This window comes from Protomyctophum parallelum, assembly GCF_964188405.1.
Source record: "Protomyctophum parallelum genome assembly, chromosome: 7".
Taxonomy (NCBI): domain Eukaryota; kingdom Metazoa; phylum Chordata; class Actinopteri; order Myctophiformes; family Myctophidae; genus Protomyctophum; species Protomyctophum parallelum.
Genome location: NC_139705.1, coordinates 2,301,027 through 2,325,630, shown reverse-complemented (window position 1 = coordinate 2,325,630; position 24,604 = coordinate 2,301,027). Strand labels below are relative to the sequence as shown.

The following is a 24,604-nucleotide window of genomic DNA, read 5'->3' as shown; positions in this document are numbered from 1 at the left end:
TCCGTGACACTGCTAGATTCTTAGAATCTATGGGGTCCCTGGCATATATCTCTTCAAATGGGGGTCTGTGGGCTAATTAGTGTCAATTTGGCTTTGTGTGTATGCAACATTTGGCATCGACCGGGGGCCTGTTTCACGAAACTTGGATTAACTAATCCAGGATTTAGGCCAAAGCCAGGCTTTTTAAATCCTGATCTTTGTCTCCACCAGGCCGAAGGCATGGGGGGAGAGTATGTTTTGCACTCCGTCCGTCCGTCCGTCCGTCCGTCCGTGTCTGTCCGTCCGTCCGTGAGCAGCTAATCTCGGCCACCGTTAACCCGGTCGATGCCAAATTTTGCACACACACTCCCTGGATGCCAACGATGAATCTCTGCCCCAAACTTTCCAGAACGGCCTGTTATAGCGCCACCAGGAGGCCGCTTTGTGCAAAAAAAGTTTTTGCACAGTACACCTACAGATTTTGTCCAAACATCACGCAAATTGGTACACAGTCTCTCTAGAGCCATTCAACGAAACCGGTCTTTCAGATTTCTCACACTCCATCCTGATTGGTTAAGATTGGCTTCCAAAGTTCACAGGAGTGCTCAGTTTCAAACAAAATGCTGCAAATCATGAACACATCGCGTGATTTCCGTGAAATTGTGTAACCACATTCCCACTAGGCCGAAATGCCACATGAACAATTTCAACTCAGCCTCAAGGTGGCGCTATAACTGGCCGAAAAGTGTTTTTACCTCTAACTGCACGGATCTGTGGATAACTTTGTATGCCAACTCCCTAGAGGCCAAGGAAAAACCTTTGTCTGGAATTTTTCACATCTGCTCTTTATAGCGCCACCAGGAGGCCGACATATGTAAAACACATTTTCTATTATTACTCCTTCAGATTTTATCCAAATTTCACGCAAATCCGTACACATGATCTGCATAGTCATGTGATCAAGACAGGTTTGTTTGATTTCTCATATTCCGTCCTGATTGGCCACGATTGGCTCCTACAGTTTTCAGGAGTAGCCCGCTTTGTACAAATCGCCACAACTCCTCAACGCAGCGTCCGATTGCGATGAAACTGTGCACGCATATTCCCACTAGGCTGAGGAAGAATTCTGGTGGAGACCTGTGCCCAGAAGGGCACTTTTTCTAGTTACACCCTGGTTTATTCCGTTCCACTAAAGCCAAGCGAGGCTCAGAATTGGTGGATTTGGCGAGCCGGGATCAGCAAGCCTGGCTTTTTGTCTGGCTTTTTGTCTCTAGACCCATTCTGTAGAACACAGATTTACTGATCCTTCTTCTTCATGGGGTATTAAGGCAGTTTGCATCCTTAATAGTTGCATTACAGCCCCCTTCTGTATATCTCATTATCTTTACTAATCTATTCAAGGCTTACTGATACAAGGACTTAAGCTTCTAAAAGAAATACTGCTGCTGTAATTAAAGAGAGAACATACTCTCAATAGTGGATAGACTGAATGATTAACTACCCCAAAAATATAGTTTACATTTTACCACTACTATTAACTTAAAACAGAATTCTTAATATTGTAAGCATAATGATATTGTCGCATTGTGATATTTGGCCATAACTCCCTCCTCTGAGGGAGCTACCTTTGGGGAAGGGGGTTGTTGTCCAGACAGGGGCCAGACTGGTGAGGGTCATGGGAGCATGCCAAAGTTTGTGCTATTGCCATTGAGAATGCATTGGGCGTTTAAGTTAAATAACTCAGAAACTACAAAACATTTCAAAGTAAAAAGTTCCAGCATGTGTCTCCACAGTAAGCTGAATTTTACAAAGTGTGAATGGAGTTTCTAGGTGAAAGTGATTTTTTTAAGTGCCACTATCTGCCTATAAATGTCTCAAATTTGAAAGCACTATATTTCTAAAACTATGAAACATTTCAAAGATTCCTTTTCAGGCACACATGTCCACCGTAGGATGAACCTAAATAGGTTTGAATGGGATTTCTAGGTGTAAGTATGTAGGACTAGTAGTGGGTGAAACGTTACAATGGTAATATGTTGTAAAACAATGAGTAATGCTAATATTTCGTGGTTTTCACTTTTACAAAAAAAAAAATATATATATATAATATAATATAATAATTCTTCTTAACCGTGCACTTGCACGACAGCAAACCTATTCATGGGGAACATTCACCAAAAGCAGCTGATCTACAAGCTCACAAGCTGTCATGATGTTGTGCAGCCTATATATTTTAGTTATTTGATTTGATTTGATGTATATAGTGCTTAAATTAGTCCTTTAATGCAGACCGATACAAATAAGGCAACATAAACCCATAATAATTTAATAAATCTGGAAAACATCATGAACAGTAAAGACATCAGGATTAGGTTAAACCTGGCTGTTAGCCTGGTCCGGAGCAGGCTAAGTCCAAAGCATTAGTTTCCATGGTAACTAATGTAGCATCACTTTCATGAAACCAAATCAAGCCTCAACATATCCAGGTTAACTGGTTAAGTTAATCTGGCAAGATCAACCAGCTTTCATGAAACCGGTTAATCACTGATCCAGGATATATTAAACCAGGATATGTGTTAAACCCCGGCTTTATCTCTAATCCAAGTTTCGTGGAACGGGCCAGAACTACTTCATATTTCACAAAAACCAGAGCAGAACTCCCACAGCGGGACTTGGGCAATCAGTTAATACAGTTGCAACCACTATATTAAAGTATTTCATGCAGCTTAAGTTAGAAAACAAAACACTATCCCTTCAACATTAAAACAATAATAGAGCGTTCTCTGTCTGTACCTCTGTGAATATTTATAGGCCTATATATGTTAAAGGAGAATTCCATGCTAGAATGCTTTCTTATCTTTTTTTACCTTTCTTTGTAGTTGTTACGTCCCCACCAAAGAGGTCCAGGTGTTTTTTTGTGTAAAAACTCCTTATTGGCTATTTTCCCTACCATAAGCCCTCAATGAATTGCATTGCATTGAATGGGAATTGAATGGGGCTATGGGGTGTTATGCTACTTCGCTTATTTCCATCGAAAGAAGTAGTAAAGTGTGCCGCTCGGGATATTATTTACATTATGAAGAGAGGATATATACAAAGAAATTATAATTTTGAGCAATGGAAATAAGCGAATTAGCACAACACCCCATAGCCCCATTCAATTCTCATTCAATTCAATGCAATTCATTTAGGGCTTATCGTAGGGGAAATAGCCAATAAGGAGCTTTTGCACAAAATAACACCTGGACCTCTTTGGTGGGGACGTAACAACTACAAAGAAAGGTAAGAAAGCCTTTTAGTATGGAATTCTCCTTTAACATTAAAACAATAGACTAAATAGAGCGTTCTCTGTCTGTACCTCCAAGCTGTTTCCCTGTAGGCTACACGCTGCGTGGCCATCAGTCAAGACATTAGAATTCACAAGTCATTTAATAACAGAGGACCACTGCAATTACTTGTTAAAGCCACAAGGTGTCACCCAAACACCACTCTAATCTAATTACAGTAACCAGTAGAAGTTGCAACCACTTCACAGTTGATAGACAGCTCATTGTCTCCACCAGCTAGCTGACGGCTGGCTGCATGCACTCCACGCGCGTGTGTGTGCGTGCGTGCACATTTATCCTCAATATGTACTTTCTCACCCAATCAAATCATTGCTATATGGAGTGAACAGCCAATAATCAGCCACACAGACACACAAAGCTGAGCATAGGAGGGGCTAGCGCCTCTCAAAAATAAGAACAATCCTGTCTACAATAGTGATTTAACCAGCATTCTGCATTTGTGAAACAAACGCACGCACACACACGCACACACAGCCATCTGGAGCAAAGTGCAGACCCCACACACGGTGCACCACCCCTCCCCCCAGGCAGACAGAAAGTCTTCTGTCTTATTGTTGAAAGTAAATAAAATACCTCTCTCTCTCTCTCTCTCTCTCTCTCTCTCTCTCTCTCTCTCTCTCTCTCTCTCTCTGCTGTGATGACATATCTAAAGCGATTCTGACCTGCATGGAACCAAATGGTCCATTTGGTCAAATGACTCTGACCATGGAACCAAATGGACCTGCAGTGGTCCAGATGGTCAAATGACTCTCGTGTCTGTTGATTCTTTACCTCCTCGTTGAAGGTTCCGTCTGCGTCAGCGAGAGTAGAACAGAGGCACAGCACCAGGAGATTGAGGAGATAGTCCATAACTTCTGTCCTGGTGTCAGAGTGTGAAGTGAAGTCCTGTTGCCACTGCCACAGACTGACTGACTGACTGACTGTCTGCTCCTGACATGAGAGAGAGAGAGAGAGAGAGAGAGAGAGAGAGAGAGAGAGAGGAGGGGGGCTGAGAGAGGGGGGAGGGGGGTTTCCACTGGAGAGAGAGAGAGAGAGAACAATCAGCAGCAAAATCAGTGATTCCAAAAGCGATCACGGTTACAGAAGAATCAACCAGTGTTCAAAATAGGTGGGACCCAAATAGAACGGACAAATACCTATACATACCTAGGGTTACAAATTACTTCCACTGGGAATTTCTGTTCAGCTGTGAAGGAACTCAAAGACAAGGCAAAAAGGGCTTTTTATGCCATCAAGCGTTCAATTCAAATCCAAATTCCAATTAGGACATGGCTCAAAATATTTAAATCGGTTATAGAATCAATTGCATTGTATGGCAGTGAGGTATGGGGTCCCGTATTACAAAGTGATTGGGCAAAATGGGACAAAAATCCAGTTGAGATCATGCATGCAGAGTTCTGCAAAACTATTATCAGGGTACAAAGAAAATGCCCAAACTCTGCATGCAGGGCTGAATTAGGCCAATATCCTTTACTTCTAAATATACAGAAAAGATCAATTAAATTCTGGAGCCATATTAAAAAGAGTGACCCTGCCTGTTACCATTATAAAGCCCTTGCCTGCCAAGAGTTGAACATCCAAAGGAGCCCCCTCAGTCAGCTGGTTCTGAAACTAGCTGACCTCTCACCTTCTGACATCACAAACCCCAGACAGCCTCAGTGCAGCTACTCTATCACTCAGAAGATTAGACCCAACCAAATTATAACTAAAGAAAAAGATAAATATATCACATATTGGAACGAACTCACACAATCACAACACAAACTAGAAACATATTTGGCTCTAAACAGACAGTATACTGTGGCAGACTACCTAACCACAGTAACTGATAAAAACCTGAGAAAGACTTTGACAATGTACAGACTGAGTGATCATAGTCTGGCAATAGAGAAGGGCAGACACAGACAGACCTGGCTGCCCAGAGAGGAGAGGCTGTGCTGTCACTGTGATGACGGAGCTATAGAGACAGAGTTACACTTTTTAACACAATGTAAAAACTACACAAATATTAGAGAGGAGTTCTTCCCAAAATTTGAAACAAAGTTCCCAGAATTCCGAAGTATGACAGAAAGGGAAAGATTACCAGTCCTTCTGGGGGAACAGAAAGAATGTGCAGTTTTGGCTGCAAAATATGTCAATTCCTGTCACAAGAAAAGGGACAACCAGTAGGACACACATACAGTATGCCATGTTTTATTTTATGCACCACCTGCTTTATTTTATTTTATATTAATTTATTTTTTCATGTCAGTGATATTATGTTGTTATGTTGTTGTTTGTCATATCTGTGATTGTGCTTTGGCAACACTTGTAAAATGTCATGCCAATAAAGCCTGTTGAATTGAATTGAATTGAATTGATAGAGAGAGAGGGGAGAGGGGCTGAGAGAGGGGGGAGGGGGGTTTCCTCTGCGGAGAGAGAGAGAGAGAGAGAGAGAGAGAGAGAGAGAGAGAGAGAGAGGAGGGGGGCTGAGAGAGGGGGGAGGGGGGTTTCCACTGGAGAGAGAGAGAGAGAGAGAGAGAGAGAGTTGAGAGGGGCTGAGAGAGGGGGGAGGGGGGTTTCCACTGCGGAGAGAGAGAGAGAGAGAGAGAGAGAGAGAGAGAGAGAGAGAGAGAGCGAGAGAGAGAAATGTCCAAACTCTGCATGCAGGCCTGAATTAGGCCAATATCCTTTACTTCTAAATATACAGAAAAGATCTATTAAATTCTGGAGCCATATTAAAAAGAGTGACCCTGCCTGTTACCATTATAAAGCCTCCACCTAAATGTACATCTGTGCTTAACCTTCGAATAGAGGTAAGGCAGTTGCACTGCTGGATTAATGGTTTTACATTGTTTAATCGGGTTATTAATTATATATTTTTGTTTGTATTAGGAGAATCCAGTCTGCCTTGCCTCTGATGTTTTTGTCCTCGTTAATTTGTTTATGATTTCGTTTTGTTTTGTTTAAGTTTACTTTGTTTTGGTGCAAACCAGCTCACTAGCAGTTGATGAATATAGAACTATATATATTATAGTATTAGCATTACCAGCATTGCCCGTAGCTGGGAGGGCTAGGGTTGTAGTCCCGACAGGTGGTGGGTCACGTGGTACTAGAGGCTGTATGGGATTTTACTTGCATGTTATGCTTTTATACGGTGGCTTGCCTTTTATTGTGAAACCAGTGTTGTGTGTGTGTGTGTGTGTGTGTGTGTGTGTGTGTGTGTGTATCTAATTCCTTTTCTGTTTTCTTGCAGTGTGAAGTGTGTGCGTCCTTGGTGGCGGTGATTCTTTCCCCTCACTCCCTCACTCCCTGCCTTCCCCCTGTCTGTAAGGACACCCCTGGTACCCCCCCGGCTACTGGTATCTATTGTAGGCTATCGTCATTTTAGACTCCTTTTTGATATTGACCTTATGATTAAAGTACTCTTTTAAGTAACCCTTTTGTATTCAACATAATAAAACAATATACATTTTTGTACTGGAATTACACGTCTCTGCTCCCTCTTCTTATCATTGCCCAGTGGGCTATTGTACATATATTCTCTTGGTGAAATTCCCAGAGTGGCGTAGTCTGGTGTTCTGTGTCCGGGCCTTAGTGCCCTGGCCACACATGCAATGAGTGTTGAGCGTGCGTGTAAAGGTTAGTCAACCCACTGGAGACAGTTGTGTTTACCTAGACTGTGATGTACTCATGTGAGACCTGGGAGTGCATTCTTCAAGCCTATAATGTCTGACACATTCCTCAAGGATCGCTGCAGGATCGTTCCATGCTATTGACAGAACATGTCGACACACGCACACACGCACACGCACACGCACACACACACACACACACACACACACACACACACACACACACACACACACACACACACACACACACACACACACACAATCTTCAATAGATCAAATTCTATGTACCAAGATCACTCGATGCAGGTATAGTGCAGGAATATACACAATGATTAGTCTTTAGGGTGGTTGTGTTCCATTTGATATCCTTCTCCTATCACAGCAACTCACAAATCTTGCTGCTGTATTTGCACATTGTTGTACTTCGCCCAGCAGATATGGGAGTGTTTTGTCATTGGTCATGTTTCCAAAATCCACCCCCTCCCCACACACACACACACACACACACACACACACACACACACACACACACACACACACACACACACACGTGGAATTCTCCTTTAAATCCTCAATTAAAATGATGTACTGTGCACATCGAAAAGCAAGTGATTAGAAAACAAACTGTAACATGTCTTCTTTTATATGCCTGAACTGATTATATGATGTGAGGTTACTCCATGGTGGGAAAATAATACAAGAGAATGACAGCTTGGCACGCACGAAAGAATGCGTGCCATGCGTGCCATTCAATCAAAGAATGCTTTGATGGAATAATTGATTGAACATGTCATGTACACCGTAATATGATTTGATTTGGGTGTGTTATAAACAAAGTGTTTGTGGTGTTTGTGTAATTTATTTGTATGTGTAAGTAAACATGAAACATTGTACTGTAAAAAGGTCTCTTGTTCTATTAGAGTTCTCAAATCCGGGCCGGGCCTTAATTTTCAGGCCCCGAAGAGAACTCTATGTTCTATGTACTATAAAGCGGTGTAGCGCATCCCCGGCGATAGGTGTTAAATGTGAACGGTTTGGGGGACCATTTAAAACAAAGACGGCTTGCATGGTGTGGTTTGCTATAGGCCTACTAAACAGACATTTGCATGTACACAAAGAAGGCTATCTTTTGTGGTTTTTCTTGTTTTTTTTCTCCCCCTCTCTTCGAAGTTAGACTGGGCCAGCTCTAAACTGACTGGGCCACGGCCTGCGTGGCCCAAAGGACCACGTCCCTATTCCCTAACCTCGGGACCAAGCCGGTACCGAACCGAACATGCATGGATACCGGGTATCCATTACAATAATTCAATTTCGGTTCAAACTATCGGTTCCTATAGGCTATGACGTGCTCAGTCACGCGCTAGTAATTATTCATTTATTTAACAGCAAAATCCGGTGAAACACTGTTGAAAGGAGTAGAGTAGCTGCTACTGCTACTCTCTTTTCTATTTCCTTCTTTCCAGTGGAGAAAACATGTTTACATTTGTCTTGCTGATGGAGCTCTGGGCTGACGCCATTCTCTTGTACGTTGGACCTCTCTCTCTCTCTCGCCGTGTGTGTCGTGGTCGGAGGACCCCAGGGGACTGAGTTCTGTAATATTTGTATTGGTATGACCATGAAGGGCCACACGTGTTTTTTGATTGATTGAAATATTTATTAACAGTTTGTAGAATTTACAGTACATTTTAAGCACAAACTCAATACAAAGACTGTCAACTGTGAGTGGACGACCCAATTAAGCATTACACTTGTTTACAACAGGGTCCACATTGTTCAATTCATCAAAACATTTAAAGACATACAACCATTTAGAGACATACAAATAGACATTTCTATGTAGCTAAAGAACAGAACAGGAATTCATCATATGGGAAGCAAAAAAGGGAAAATATACAAGCACTGGGAAAATATACAATATACAGTGAGGGAAATGGGGTGGGGGGTGGGGGGAATTCAGATTTTACAGAGGCCAGTTTCGAATTGCAGCCATCCGTAGGTGCCCTTTGAGAACGTACATTAACCCATGCACGGGTTGAGAGTGGCACTGCGCTGGTTGTACCCAGAGCCATCTAGTTGCGACATTGAGGGGGCAGAAACCCAGAGCCATCTAATAGGAGAGTTACGACATTGAGGGGGCAGAAACTGAGCGCTTGAGCGCTGTTCATGCAGCCTGAACTGAGACAAGCTGGAGTTGGAAATACATTGTTTTCAACGAGGGCGGCGCAAATAAGAGCAATTTTAGGCATGTGTGCAACATGACAAACTGTTTTAAAGTATTGTATAGTAAGAACTTAAAGTCTCTTTAATGTTTATGTTGTACTATTACTACAAAAAAATCCTAAAATAAAGGGATTTAAGATTATTAAAGCTGGGCTGTTGCCTGCAGAGTCCAATGCATTTCTGCCTACTTCCGGTCCAGGACTTAATTGTCCCAGTTGTTTGTCCCCATTCTCAATAGAAGTCTATGTAGGAGAGCCGCCATTGGACTGTATGCAGGGGCATGTCCACACCTGGTCCTACCGGGCCTAGGCCCAGGTATTTCTATTAAAATATATGATGACAGTAGTGTCATTACATAACATAATGTGAACGCAATCACTGCATTCAATTTAGCAAAATAAGGCAGTGGGTGTATTATTATTCATCTTGTCCTATGTGGATCCGTAGCCACTGGCACTGCCTAGTTTGTCCATCTGTACCTGCATAGATTGATTGGTCATGCCTGCCTGAGGCCTGTCACCATGTGCTTGTTTCTAGAATGTGGCAGATTTGTCTTCACACCAGAAACTTGCGTCTTTGTTTATGATTAAATATAAACGAGAAGCCTCTCTGAGAGTATCCTAAATGTTAGCCTCACAATGCCAAACGTCTATTGCAAAGTGTTTGGAAAGAAAGGAATTAAGTCAGCAGTCCTTATAGAGGAGCTAGACTATACTGTACAACAGTTAACTTGTATCCTGAGGACTTCAGCTTTACTGGTTATGGATTACTACATGTTTGAAGACATCAAAGGTCAGAATTGAATTGTCATTTCTGCTGAATGGATTTCCATTTATTGTGCCCATGTTGTCTGCTGCTATGCTATGGGGTGCTGTCTTGCTAATTTGTAATTTGGAAGTGAGTTGAAAGAAACTAGCTATTGTTACACTCTGCCGTCTTCAATACTCAACACGTACTATACTTATGGGTAGATTTTGAAGGTGCGTTTTACCAATGGAAATACATAAATTGGCCTCGCTCTGCGCACATTCGTATTATGAAAGGCATATCGGCCCGTGTTGAACGCACTGGCCCGTGTTGAACGCACACACATTATGGCTTACCGCGTTGCTGAATATTTTAGCATTGTGGGAGTGTCCATATGTTAATTATTTTCGCTTTGCGCAATTTGCTATTAAGCCCCTTGACCTAAAGACACTCAGCGCATAACGATTAGACGTGGGTCTGACCACCTCATAAACGCAAAAAGCACTGTTTGATTTGACACTTGAGCGGCTCTGTGAGGCTGCTAGAGTGTTGCCATGTCTGTTTATTATAAGCGGCTTATTTTTCTGTAAAGTTGCCTTCTGTGTGGTTGCTTTTCTTGTTTCTAAAGTGGTTATTTGGGCTTTTCTCCTAATGTTGTTTAAACCAGTGATCCTCACACAGCACATTCCCATGTCAAGGATCCCCAGATGAATGCATTTGCCCAACTAAGGACGGCTAATCCAAAAATTAAATTAAAAGATTACTTTTGAAAATAGCAGATCTATACCAGCTCACAATGCATCACATTCATTCATTAAAACTATGAACTCTGACTGCAGGGGGATATATAATGATCATTATAACAATGTGCAAGAACATATTTAAAAAGAAGGAAGAACTTTATATTTGTGGACAATCAAAATATGTTTTTTTATTTTAATGTGGTGTCATTCAAATTAATCTGGATATGGCAGACTCACTATTTAGAAAATAAAAACATGGCACTTCATTTAAAATAGGTTACAGACCCCTGTTATATGCGCTTATTTTTATAGACCTATTTACTTGTTTCTATGAGACATGGCAGTTTTGCGTCTTTAAAAAAAAAATGTTGAGATTAGAAACGGCCATAATTCTTTCATTTCTCAACCTTAAAAATAAATAAAAACATCTCCATAATCCGTGGGAAGTTTGCTTTCATATGCTGTATCACACCCGATTCAAGTCTTCTTCAATAAAATGCTACGAGCGAACTCAGCGAAGACCATACCATCGGGGCCACAGCATTACGCAGCACGCATTCAACTCATTCCTTCGTCGTGACTTGAATGAAATAAAATATAATAAACGTTATTTTACTGGTGTTTTTCAATAGAAACAAATAAAGAGCGTGTGTAGGCTACTGTGTGCAAGTGCAACAGTGCATATACATGCATGCACTAGGCTATATTTCTTCCGTGTCGGGATGGTGATTGAGCTCTTCAAGTTCACAGCCCGTTTGTCTTTCATAAAAAAACGTTGATATTAGCCTATAAACACTCATGGTTCTCTCATTTCTCAACCGTTTTATTAATCTACTCGCAGTTCCATTCCGATCTGAAAGGTATAGGTGGGTCTGTTCTTTTGAGGCATAAAGGTGATAGCATGCAGTGCAATAGGAATAATTAACCCAAATGTGACAAAGTCATGTCATGTCTTCTATGGTGCCAGCCTGAAGAAATGTATTACCACGATCCCCAAAGTGCGCATTCCGTATGTGACATCAGCTGACTGGTAAATAGAATAGTACAGACATGTTGATTGGGTACGTCTCAAACACGCCTTAAACACACCCATGACTAATTCAAGGCCGTTTTGCGCACTCCGCGGGGTGTCAAAAGCGCTTCTTAACATGCCCAAAATTGCAATATGACATACCACACGCCCCCAGATCATAATACTGTAATTAGATTAGTAATATAGAAGTAAGTAAAATAGAAGTCCTAAATCAACCCCTTATACTTCAATACTAGTAGGCTGCCTGGGAGAATGTGCATGTTGTTGTTTTATGATTGTTGAGGAGCACTCCTATGTCCAGCTGAGGGTTTACAAACATTAAAGACGAAAGTGTGATTTTTACAGTTTACATTTGGGAATGTGATGGGAGGAAGTGTCTTGTAGCAGCCTGACATTACACCTGTCAATCTCTAAGACACCTGACTTAAACCCATTCTGGACGGGAACCCCTTTTGGTGTTTTAACTAAAGCATAATTTTTATTTATTTTAGCTATTGAAAAATAGCTTGTAGGTCTGCTATTTATTTTTAATCGTGAAAATGCGGCACAAATCTTTGAATATATATATTCTTTCAGAGTGAACGTTTTTTCATTTTTTTTTCAACGTCTTCGGTCTAAATGGGTTAATATGTTTAGGAAATTGAAGGCAAAAATTAGTATTAATTAATAAAAAATGGGTATTAATTAATTAATTAATTAATGCCAAAATTGTGTGCCCAGGCAGATTTTCCCAGGCCAAGGTAATGATGAATTCCTGCATACCCCACTGACTGCATAAGCCTCATGAAGTGGACGGTGTTTTCATACCCCACTGACTGCATCATGGCCTCATGAAGTGGGCGGTGTTTTCGTAACTCTGTCTTACTCTTAGCCGCAATTTGCAACTCTAGATTTTTTTATAATGGGATGAATCTAGAGTTGCAATACCCTCCATTGACTCCCCACTCATCCAATTTGGTTTGCAATCTGCTTGTCTTAAACGACGTTAAACTCACCAACATTGCAGCTGTAGTCCAAGCTTGAATTATCCTCTTTCAATCTGCCGAGCTTGTTTTTCATAAAAATCCACCGTAGACATATGTTATGAGATACTTTCTGTCAAGACATCCTCTGCAGGTGATTCTTTTTCTAAGTGTTGCAGTTTGGAAGCACTCCCGGTCCCAGTGTCTCGAGTCGGTCGGACCCACGGTTGTCCAGAACCGCCACAAAAGGCCTTTTTCATTTGGCGGCCATCTTGAAGAATTGTGTCCATTTTGTTTTCTTCAAGTGGACAACGTACTTTTCTGAGAGAGTAGGTTCCGAAGCACTCATGTGCCAATTTTGGTGCTTGTACCATCAAGTGAACGATTCTTATGATATATTGACATAATTTGCTCCACTATAGTGTATCCTCTTAGTGCAAATCCTATGGAATCTTAGTAGTTGTGATTTGACTATTCCTGTGTAGGAGTGTGCCGGGTAGCACGATTTGTGTAGTAAGGCGTGCGTGTCTGTTTCTTTAAAGAATACTTTTAAATCGGCCCAGGCCGTGGCGTAACGGTCTGGGCACCGGACTGGTAATCCAGTCGCAGTGTGCCGCGGGTTCGACTCCCGAACCCGACACGGCCTTTACTGCATGTCATCCCCCATCTCTCTCCCGTTTCCTGTCAGCCTACTGTCTGTCCCTTCAAAAAACCAATAAAAGGCGTAAGCCGCAAAAAAAAATATCTTAAAAAAAATAATAATAATACTTTTAAATCTAGTTTCCCGTTTGTGTCAAACAAAGATCTGAATAAATGTTTATTCAAATGCATTTTCTGAATTTGCTCTATTCAAACTTAAAACTGCAGTATTACGCAAATGAGTATCCAGTCTGATGGGTAATTTTCCACCATAAGACTGAGGACTGTATAAATTAATAACTATATAATAGGATCGATAGCTTGAGAGCTAGAGCTCCGGAACACCGGAACTGAATAAATACTTTAGAAAGTAATCTAAGTACCATAAATACTCTTTACCAGAATAGAAGCAGAGGGCTTGTAACTTTACAGAAATGGATGTAAAAACCTTTTAGGCTGTAATGAGTAAAAGTCAGAGTATAACAGAGTTAACCAAAATACCTTAGAATGAATTGATGGACACAATGAAGAGAACTCAGACAAGCAGAACTTAGAGGGAGGTTCAATCAGATATATTCACCATTGTTTCGGGAGAGAAGAAGACATGCCATGTTCAATTGAACATGGTTGATATAGCATACCGTGATCAATACACCGGAAAATGTGTTGAACAACAAAGTCAAAAAACATATTTGTTTACAAATGGACAGATAATGCAAGACGTCACGAATATTGCACACAGGTACTATCACACGGGGCAGAGATAGTCCGGACCTGCAATATCAGTTAGTGGAACGGGGGGACAGGGCATCACGTCATTGAGTGCAGTTTACCAGTCTGTTAGAGCGAATACTAACTTTCAAGGGCAAAAACACAGAGGCTGGGTGTTATGGCCAACAGAAACAAAACAATTCTTATCTAACAACGCTGGCTAGGGGAGAAGTCTTACTATCGAAACTCAGAACCATACTATTTTAAAGTCAGTGGGACAGCCTGACATCAAATGTCAGTCACAGGGCAATTCATAATCCATGATTCTGCAAGACCATAGGGGACACTGAGTCATAGATCACATGAAAACCGTCATCCACCAAAATAACAGATCTACAAAAGAAAAATACCTATCAGATGTCACCTTCCATGCCCTGTTGACCAGCCCGTCGACAGCACAAGTCCAACAAAGGGAGACGTGCTCTCATGCCAAGCACTGCTAAAGATTCAACCCAGGCCTTCTGGTGATTGACGACGTCATCAACGAGGAGATTCGTTTCTACTACGATCTGACACAGATCCCTACCTATCCATCCATCCATCCATCTTCAACCGCTTGTCCGTACTCGGGTCGCCGGGGCAACAGCTCCACCAGCCCGCCAGCCAGGGAGCAACGACCTGGCTACGGGCTCCCTGACGTGGAGGGCACTTAGCATAGACACAGTGAGATGCCCGCAGGCAGGAGCGGGGGTACGGCCTGGGCCCAAAACCCGCAACACGGAAGAAACGTCCAGTTGTGCAATTGGCACAACCATACACGCACATGCATACACGTGCACACACTCCCCCCACTGTCTCTCACTGGCACGACCGCACACACACACGTGCGCACGACCGCACACACACGTGCAAGCCCCTGTTGCACACGGAAGCACGCCCACCTGGCGACTCGGACTGACCGAATCGAACAATATCACTGCGATGAATGAATGGTGTAACTTTTACTGTTTTCATTGATGTATGCATGCATGTTACTGTTTTCATTGATGTATGCATGCATGTCACATGTCCAACTGCGGCCTCTGCTTGAAACTTGGAATTTTGTTCATCTGGGTTATGTCAAAGGTGTGGCCCACAAATGGTGTTTGAGGGTTTTTACTTCAAAATGATTTCACACAGGGGACATATTAATGGGCGCCCTCCCACTAACCACATTTTGTTTTCTTTCTTTCCACAGGCGACACGATGCTTCCCGTAATGTTGGTTCACTGTCTAACTTCATGCTATATTTCTTTCCTGGGTGATGCACACGAGACAGAGTTCATTGTTTTCACAATGCCAAATCTCTGATTTGATATCTACTGAATTGTAACAGGGTTTGTTTCCCAGGTGGAGACCCACGATGGACTTCTGTACTTAATCTGAATCCTAACTGTCGCCTCCCACAGGGTTTCCGGTCCAACGGAGGATTTGTGATAAGCCCTGGCAGCGAGTTTAGGGAAGTCTGTTGCCTTGGCCTGATGGTATGATGTTGATAATGCTCGACCTTGTTGGTACTTTGCTGCTGGGTTATTCAATACGCTGAAAGGGAGATGATTTCATATGACATAGGAAAACTGTTGCACGTTGCTGTTGCACTTTTGCACAAGATGTGTCGGTATTGTCTTTTGTGTTCCATTTTTGGGGTTGGTTTTGTTGTTACTTGCCTAGCTGCACAAGTGCTCTCTCTCTCTCTTGGTAACGTCCGCCTGAAATGTCTATTTTTTTCTGTGGTTGATGGAGTGTTTTTCTTATTCCCTTAGTTCATATATAATTATATACACACTTTAAATTTACTTTGGAATGTCTAGACCTTTAACCCTTTATCTACAGGATGTGTATGCTCGGCTGAGCATAAGTACAAGTAGGGGAGGGTGTGAATCAGAGTCCTGTACGTGCATATCAGGCTGAGGTTTCACTCCTTCTCTCTGCTCTAAGGGCCTACAGATGCCAAGGCCACCACTTCTGTTTTTTGTTCAATCCATGTACGTACACGGATGAATGTGCATTTATCCCTCATGTTATATGCAACATGGTGTGTGTCCCACAACTAAAGTATAAAACTGATGTTTGTGTTGTTTGAAGGTATACTCGTATGCTATTTCCACTGGGTCTCTGTTGCTATTGTATATTCACGTTTTTTCTTGATTGGTTGTTTCATTTAATGTGTTTAAATAAACAAAAGGGAGGATTGATAGGGAATAATTATATTCTCTGTTCATATACAATTGATAGGGAATAATTATATTCTCTGTTCATATACAATCCCCCTTATTTTTCATTTTAACATGTTACATTGTGAGAGGCCGTGCAGCTGTGTACACTCCTCTGCTTTCCACTCCCCTGCCTTCTCCAAGGTCGAGACACTGCTTGGAGATCACTGCTCAAATGGGCCAGTCAACGTAACTGGTTTCAACCAGTTGCTACTTGCTACCCAGTATCTCAGAACTTGCCATGTCAGGCCACACCCCTTTGCTGATTTCATGTCTTTATATATACAAATGAAAGTCCATCTTTCCTCATGTTACCCCGATCTCTCCTTAAGAGAGGTCGTGATCTCATCACTCGTGCACGTTTTAATTACTTTATAATAAATTGAACATCATCAGACCAGACTTTTCTCTCCTTAATTTATGATGCTCACACTATGCTGAAAAGTTCCATGACAGAACCAGACAAAATGTCATGCGTGCAGATATGCTCTCCATGAAAGGGTATGAAAATCCTTTTGCAGTCATTCATGACTTGTGAGCCTGCAGCCCTTTGAATGTTTTGTATGAAAGATAAAGGCTCAAACAAACAACTAAGTAGGAACATTGTTACCCAAATGAATACATTACACTAATGGTCTAAGTAGGAAAATTGTTACCCAAATGAATACATTAAACTAATGTTCTAAGTACAATGAACTATTCACGTCTAATGCTAAGCCCTGTCTACAGTACAGTCACATGTAGAGACAAGTACTGTAGAATGAAGACACAAGCTCTGTTGTGTATTGTGACCATAACAGGTAAGTTCTGCTAGTCTTATGTTAATATGATAAGATAAGATAAGATGACTTTTAAAGGTAGGGTACGTGATTGTGTTTAAAATAAGTGTTAAAAAGCATGTGATGTTTGTTCACTATCAGGAGTCTCCATGTCTCTCCAGCTTTTTATTAAACAGAAAATGCATTTTCAGGTTGGGATACCAATTGTATCCTGTCAGGATAGAGAACGCAGTCAGGATACAGATTAAGCAAGTGGAATTGAAAGTGATGACACAAAGAGATGAGGCGACAACATTGGAACTGGAACACTACAAATTAGACGGATAAATGGCGACTCTCTCTTGATTGGCTGGAACCCACCGTAAAATGTATTTTCTGTTTATTAAAGAGATGGAGAGACGGGGAGACATCTGATACTGAATATTTTGATACTTTTCTTTTGTTAAAAATATATTTTAACCAAAACATATCACTTACCCTATACATTAAATATGAACGTTAACATGGCTGTTAATATGACTGATGTTAATGTGACTGTCAGAGAGTTGGTCTTTATCTTTCTTTTTTACCCTTTCCCTTGTTTTTATTTTCAAGGTATATTTTCAGACGTGCAGACAATAGGGTGCAACCAAGGGGGTAATCAATTTAGGGGGTGCAATCAATTTAACCGATAACAAAAATAAAAAATAACAATTTCGTGTCAATTCACTGATATATCAAAATGTTTCGCTGAATTGAAAAAGTAAATAGAATACTTGTAATAAAACAATCAGCCTGTATAACCTGCATGTTATATTGTATTGTGTTCTATATCCTATATACAGGGCTGTGGACCCTGTCCTCATGTCTCACTCATCAGTACCATTTTGTATATGACCGAATGAACTGGGCAGATGCTCAGCAGTACTGCAGGGACAAGTTCACCGACCTGGCTACTATACACACCCTGGAGGATGTCAACACACTGAACCGCATGGTGGACCCACCAACAAGAGTAAATATGCATTTCTTACACCTGCTTTTGAATCATGCACAGGTTTTCTTCTTTTTTTTTTACTTAACCCATTTTGGGGTTTTAAACATTATTTTATAATTTAGCTATTGCAAAATAGCAGATCTACAAGCTCATAGCGCACCACCGAGTGGCGCTCTACGATGCTTGTAGGTCTGCTATTTTTTTTTATATCGTTAAAATGTGTCGCAAATCATTGAATATATATTTCAGAGCGAACATTTTTAACTAAAATATTTGCTTCTGGGGGGTCCCTGGAACTACATATTTTGAGATGGGGGTCCGTGGTCCAATAGAGATAATTCTTGACATGAAAAAGCCTTTTTTTAATCGACCTCAGTCCAAAATGGGTGGGATATTTCACTTTCAAACATGTTTGGGGAAGTAACGTCTATACTTGCTTTTGTGTTTCACCCCAGGCATTTTATTTTTTATAGTTGATTGTTTATTTAGATATTTGATATTAACTTTGCTCCTTCCTGTATAAACCCATTTACCCATAACTTCTAACTCCATTTCAATAAACGAGAGATCAAGCTGATGCAAACTAAGTGTTTAATTGAATAAAACGTTTAGAACGTTTAGAACACTTAACATGAGATTAGCTAATAGGCAGAACCCCCCATTGAAATGATCTCGAGTAAAATATACGTTTTCCTTTTAGGCTTTGTAAATAAACATTTCACAGGCAGATACTGTATGATAAATAACTTATATACAACGTCTATTATTGAAATATATAACAAAAATGACAATATATGACTAATAAATAATGCACCCTGGCCAAAAGAGAACATATTATCCTTAAAGTTTGCTTTCTGTTACAAAGCTCTATATTCTGATGATCTTTGCATGTTTGTTCAGTAACAGGGGGCTTGCCATCCCTCCAGTTCTCCCAACACTAAACACGGGTGATTTCCACCCGGACGATTGTATTTTTGGAAGTTTTCATAATGTTGCTGATGTCTGAGGTGGGCGGGTCTTTCAGTATCTTCATGATGCTCAGTGACATCATAGAAGGTATAGGTTTGTTTCCCTGCCCACATCCCTGTGTTTTTCTACAGGCAGGTGTTTCGGGTGAATTTCACCCATGTTTAGTGATAGTGTGATAGAGAAAAGATCCCATAGACCTACAATAGACTATTTTATTTTTTTCATTTCTTTCTTTCTTCACTGGACCAATCTCACATGTCTTAGGAATGGGTGGACCAAAGAAGAAGTTCCCAACTTAATTTCTCTTTTTTAAAGGAATATAAAAAAAATAATATACACATATTGAAATGTATTTATTATTTTGATGAGAAATATTTTTACTTTAAAACACTTTTTTTTTGTTAAACCATCACTAAACACGGATATGTGTTTAGTGATGGTGTAACAAAAATATGCTAAAATATGTGTTCTATAAACATATGTGGTATCAATATTTCTAATATACGACTTATCCTGTTTCTTGTACTGTATGAATACTCTCCTGATTGGATGAATTGGTATCCAGACTTGAACATGTATTGTCTAATTACTAAAGAGAGCTGGAGAGACAGACCCCAGTTACTGAACAAACATTCAATATTAATATAGGAATATAGATCGAGCTATTAAAAAAACAATGAATTCATTATTATTATTATTATTATTATTTACATAGCCGATTTACAAGCTCACAATTAATCAAAAGCTCCAAGGATGGCCACATGGGTTAGTTCAAAGAGGAAATGACCACATCTCAAGGCAAGGCAAATGTATGCTGTGTGATGTGATGTGGAAAGCACTTTGAATTGTTTTACATAAAACAAACATTACGATACCAGGACTCAAAGCAAACACATGATAAAAAAAGGACATAACAAAAATAAATATAAAATAAGAAAAATCATGCCTGTGTGAACTGAGCGGTGCAGGCTGCTCAACAACACTAGCCTTACTATAGCTATAGTGGGTGCCCCCGACAACAATTTACTAACGCGAATCTACGGCGCTCTGCATGGTTTTGATCAGAACGGCAATGTTCTGTTCTCATTTCTGACTTAACCAAGCATCTCGTTTTGGAATATAAACGCTTATAAAGAGAGATCAGCTGTGACAGCGTGGGGAAGTAACGGAAGATTATGATTACTTGATTACTCCGTGTTTTTAAATCCCATTCAAGATGACATCCAGACAGTGTATTACTCGTTTTAAACTGCAGCAGCACGTTAAAATCAGAAACATTATAGGGTAGAAATAAGCCATGAGCTTTTGCTGCCTGTCTCTCTGTGACTTTCTAAACGTATTATATAGGCTGGCTCATGAGGGATGCGACATTCGAAATTGGTTCAAAAACAGACAGCTTTCTGTTTCAGAGTGAAGCTTCAAAATTAAATGCCCGTATTTTTCATTGCACCAGGCCTTTGGTAAAATAAGACGGCCTGAGTGTGAAGTTGATCTGCGACTGCAAGTCAATCTACAAGCTTGTATATCTACTATTTTTACAGAATGTTTGCCCATAGGTAACTGATCTTTGGTGTCATTTATTTTAAGGAAGTCTGGATAGGCCTGTCTAACGATCTCAAAGATTGGAGATGGTCACTGGCAGACAAACGCTTCTACAAAGATTCAGAGGAACACAAGTTCAGGAAATGGGCTAGTGGTAAACCAAACGGTCAACTTTGTGCAAAATATGCTGATGGTTTATGGTATGATTACAACTGTGCAATTCGGTGCCATTCAATCTGCTTCAACGACACAGGTGAGATGTGTTAATTATCTCCACCAGGCTGGAACTGTCTGTTCCGCTCCCCTCATTTTGCTCGTATAGACCTACAGTTCCCGTTTCGCCCCCTCTTGTGCATGCGCACATGCCTGAATGCTAGCCTAAGATAGACTCTCGTGGATGTATTTTTCGATTCTGACGTCATCCCTCTCTACGAGAGTCTAAAGTCTTGATCATTACTCATGGGGTTTACATTTTTTGATCGTGGACCTATAATCGCTCTTAACATGTAAAATCTAAGGTGCTTACGTTGCTGCCCCACTTCTCAGATTGGCCTACGTTTTGCGTTTGAAAGCCGTAAGTGCAATGTTTTCAATAAAAAAGGTGTCTCGGAATCTGGCATCCATCTTGGATTTCACTCCATTGTAAATGCGCAACAGAACATTGGCCTAGGGGTGCTGCCAGTGTTCTGTTGGATGGCAGATTCTGAGGCTCCAGACTTCCCAAGTCCACACTCACAACACGAGAGGGAGTTCAACAAACCATGTGCAATCCAGATTCGGCTCAAGCAAGGGATTAAATTAATTTTGGTCCTATGCCACTAAAATGTGGAATACCCTACCAACATCCATTAAGACATGTGAATCCCTTGACTCCATCAAAACCGCTCTCAAAGAGCACCTACACGTATACGAACGGCTGCAATTTGAAACTGGCCCCCGTAAATAAAGTCTGAAAATGAAAGAAATACATAGGCCTATTGTGTTCATTTTGTACAGGAACTCACTGTAGTTTATTTTCAGATCCCGTGAAGAAGTATATCATCGTTCCAAAGTTACAGACATGGGACGAGGCTCAGAGGGAGTGCAGGGAGAAACACACAGACCTGGCCAGTGTGCGGAACCAGGCTGAGAATCAGGAGATCCAGGAGATACTGAACCTGAACCTGACACCTCACTATTGGTATTGGATCGGTTTGTATCGACACTCCTGGAAGTGGTCCGATGGGAGCAGCTCCTCATTCAGGCACTGGAATGATGGGGAACCAGGTGGTGAACTGAGAAGATGTGCTGCCCTGCCGTTTTCCAGAGAGTCCAAATGGGAGAGCTTTTCTTGTTACAGAGAAAAGGCCTTCATCTGCTACAGTGGTAAGTGATTACTGATAACTCTCTGTTACTTTGGCTATATTTGTGCTGCAGTTCAAAGCTGGCCCAAGGTGTTTGGGGGGCCCTGAATTAATATTCTACTGGATGGCGCTCTCTGGTTCATTCGAAAACGTTGCCCAAAACCCAGCCAGCTAGATTTGACATGCAGTTGACACCATTACAAATATACAATTAGATCAATACTAATTTTAATTACATAACATTATTACAATTTAGGCATTTAGCATAATTTATTATATTATAATGTGTGATTACAATGTAATTTGTAATGTTCAGAACCCGTATCAGTTCTTAATGAACTTGTTGTATTGGTAAGGCGATCTAGGATGAGACTGAGTGTGTGGCCTATTATGAATGTTAACTGTGGATTTGACATTTGTGTAGGCTTATCTGTCAGTTTTGGCCAGGGGGGCAGTCAGCCAGATATTTCGTGAAGCCTCTTTTGAAATCGGGACTTCCTGAAAGTTCATATAATGGCCACATGGGTTAGTTAGTTAGTTCAAAGAGGAAATGACCACATCTCAAGGCAAGGCAAATGTATGCTGTGTGATGTGATGTGGAAAGCACTTTGAATTGTTTTACATAAAACAAACATTACGATACCAGGACTCAAAGCAAACACATGATAAAAAAAAGGACATAACAAAAATAAATATAAAATAAGAAAAATCATGCCTGTGTGAACTGAGCGGTGCAGGCTGCTCAACAACACTAGCCTTATACTATAGCTATGGGTGCCCCCGACAACAATTTACTAACGCGAATCTACGGCGCTCTGCATGGTTTTGATCAGAACGGCAATGTTCTGTTCTCTGTACTCTTTTGAAATCGGGACTTCCTGAAAGTTCATATAATGGCCTGTTGTGGCGCTGGACTGGACCCAAAAAGCCCCATAGCTCCATAGAGGCCCATGTATTTGGGCCCAACTTCACCTAGACTGTATTACCTTAATAAACATGGTCATGAATACTTTCTGCTTCCTGTCACTAGTTTAAAGTCTCATTTCTAATGTCAAAATATTCTTTTTGGAAAATTATGGTCCCATTTATAAAATAAATGACCATAAAGTCGCGTATGTTCTGAGGGGCGTGGCTACCGTTACAGTCTATGATCGGGATCCCCCACCCACTCGAGTCAAAATAAAAACCAACGGAGAAGAAGGGGGGAAGTCCCGCCTCGTTGTCTGGGCCAGCCAATGGCCAGCTGGACCAGAACGGATCAAGAAAGATGGCGACTTACAGTGCATTAGAGTGCAAGGAATTTCAGGCTTCATTTTACGTTCATGTTAGACCCGGGGAACGCTTTGTCCATATTTTTTACAGTCTATGGTTTTGGCCAAAAGAAATAAGGAAGAACATTATGAAACATAAAAACATTTAATTTGACTGATGATTATACTGTGAATAATAGTGATTAGATTTCAGATAATGTATTCAATGAAACAATGTTTCTTTTCAAAGTTGTGAAGAAAGTGTTGAGAGTGAAACTGACCATAAACTCCATCCTGGATATGAACGACCCTGCCATAGCGGACACCATTTTGGAGCAGGTATAATCAATCTGTATTATTACCATTTAAGAACCATCCTAAGTGAAGTCCATCATTTATTCTCACACCTCCCCGAAAAGGCCTGTCTCTTGACCCCTTACCCATAATTTATACATTATATGGATATTTATTATGGACTTAGATGGTTCTTCCGTGTCAACTTCTCAATTAAAGGAGCACTTCATCCATTTTCAACCTCTTGTTCATGTAATTAGTCCTCACTAATGCTCATTATGAGATTCAGTTCAGAAAACTGCCTACCAATGACATTATTGATAGGAAGTTTTGGTCATATAATACAAATTATTATTTCTTCTCTCTTTTTTATCATCTGTTAATGAGAGAACAATGCCAATTTCTAGTAAGAGAAAGACTCTAGTGGCGGCCTTATATAATTATGTTTCAATCGTTTCAATTGAAACGGGCCTCAAGTCTCCAGGGGCCTCCCTGCAGCTAAATTCACCGATCCGCAAAACCGATCAAAAAAGCTAAAAGTTGCACAGTTTACATCCAAAATAATGTGTCACTCTCTCGGTTCTGCACTGCTACTGGAGAAGTATAGCTCTGTCGAAGGCAGCGCAACTATTCTCCTCCCCACGCCCCCCACACAGCCCAGGGAGGGAGGGGGGGAAGAGAGAGAGAGAAAGAGAGAGAGAGAGAGAGAGCACGCACGTCTTCACCCCAGCGAGGGAGGGAGACAGAGAGAAAGGGAGAGAGCTCCAGTCCAGTCCTTACCTTTTTTACACGTGCTGAGTTGACAAAGATTGACAGATTTCGGAGAAGACTGATAGTTTATCCTTTAGTAATTAGGCTGTGGAAATATTCACACTACTTTTGGATTTATTGGGATTGGCAATTTGGGGAAAGGAGGAGGAGGAGGTGATCAAGCTCCACAAGACCAACATATTTGGTAGGCTCAAGGCTGCATTAATTTTCCTTTTTTTTCTCTCTCAGGGTGCATGGGATGATGGGAGCCCCTCCAGCAGGCTAGGGAGCCCCACTCAGGTTAACGGAAAATGACCGCGGGGCGCGGGTTGCCAGGTTTTTTGCCATTACAGTTTTTTTTTATATAATTATTAATTATAAAAATGATGACGTCATGAACGTCATAATTAAGGCCGCCCCTGCACAGCCCTCCTCTGAGACAGAGGAGTAGTAG

The 24,604-nt window shown here is 41.0% G+C and overlaps 1 protein-coding gene across 1 annotated transcript in view; it reads right to left on the bottom strand.

Annotated features, from left to right (window-relative positions):
- The window catches only part of LOC310861368 (uncharacterized protein), a gene marked incomplete at both ends in the record, with an annotated part of 118,259 nt that extends 114,084 nt beyond the window's left edge, over positions 1-4,175 (bottom strand). The window contains one exon of the mRNA XM_083768788.1: positions 4,098-4,175. Within this exon, the coding sequence (XP_083624914.1) occupies positions 4,098-4,175 (78 nt within the window). The remainder of the gene's footprint in view (positions 1-4,097) is intronic.
- Between the last annotated feature and the right edge of the window lie 20,429 nt (positions 4,176-24,604).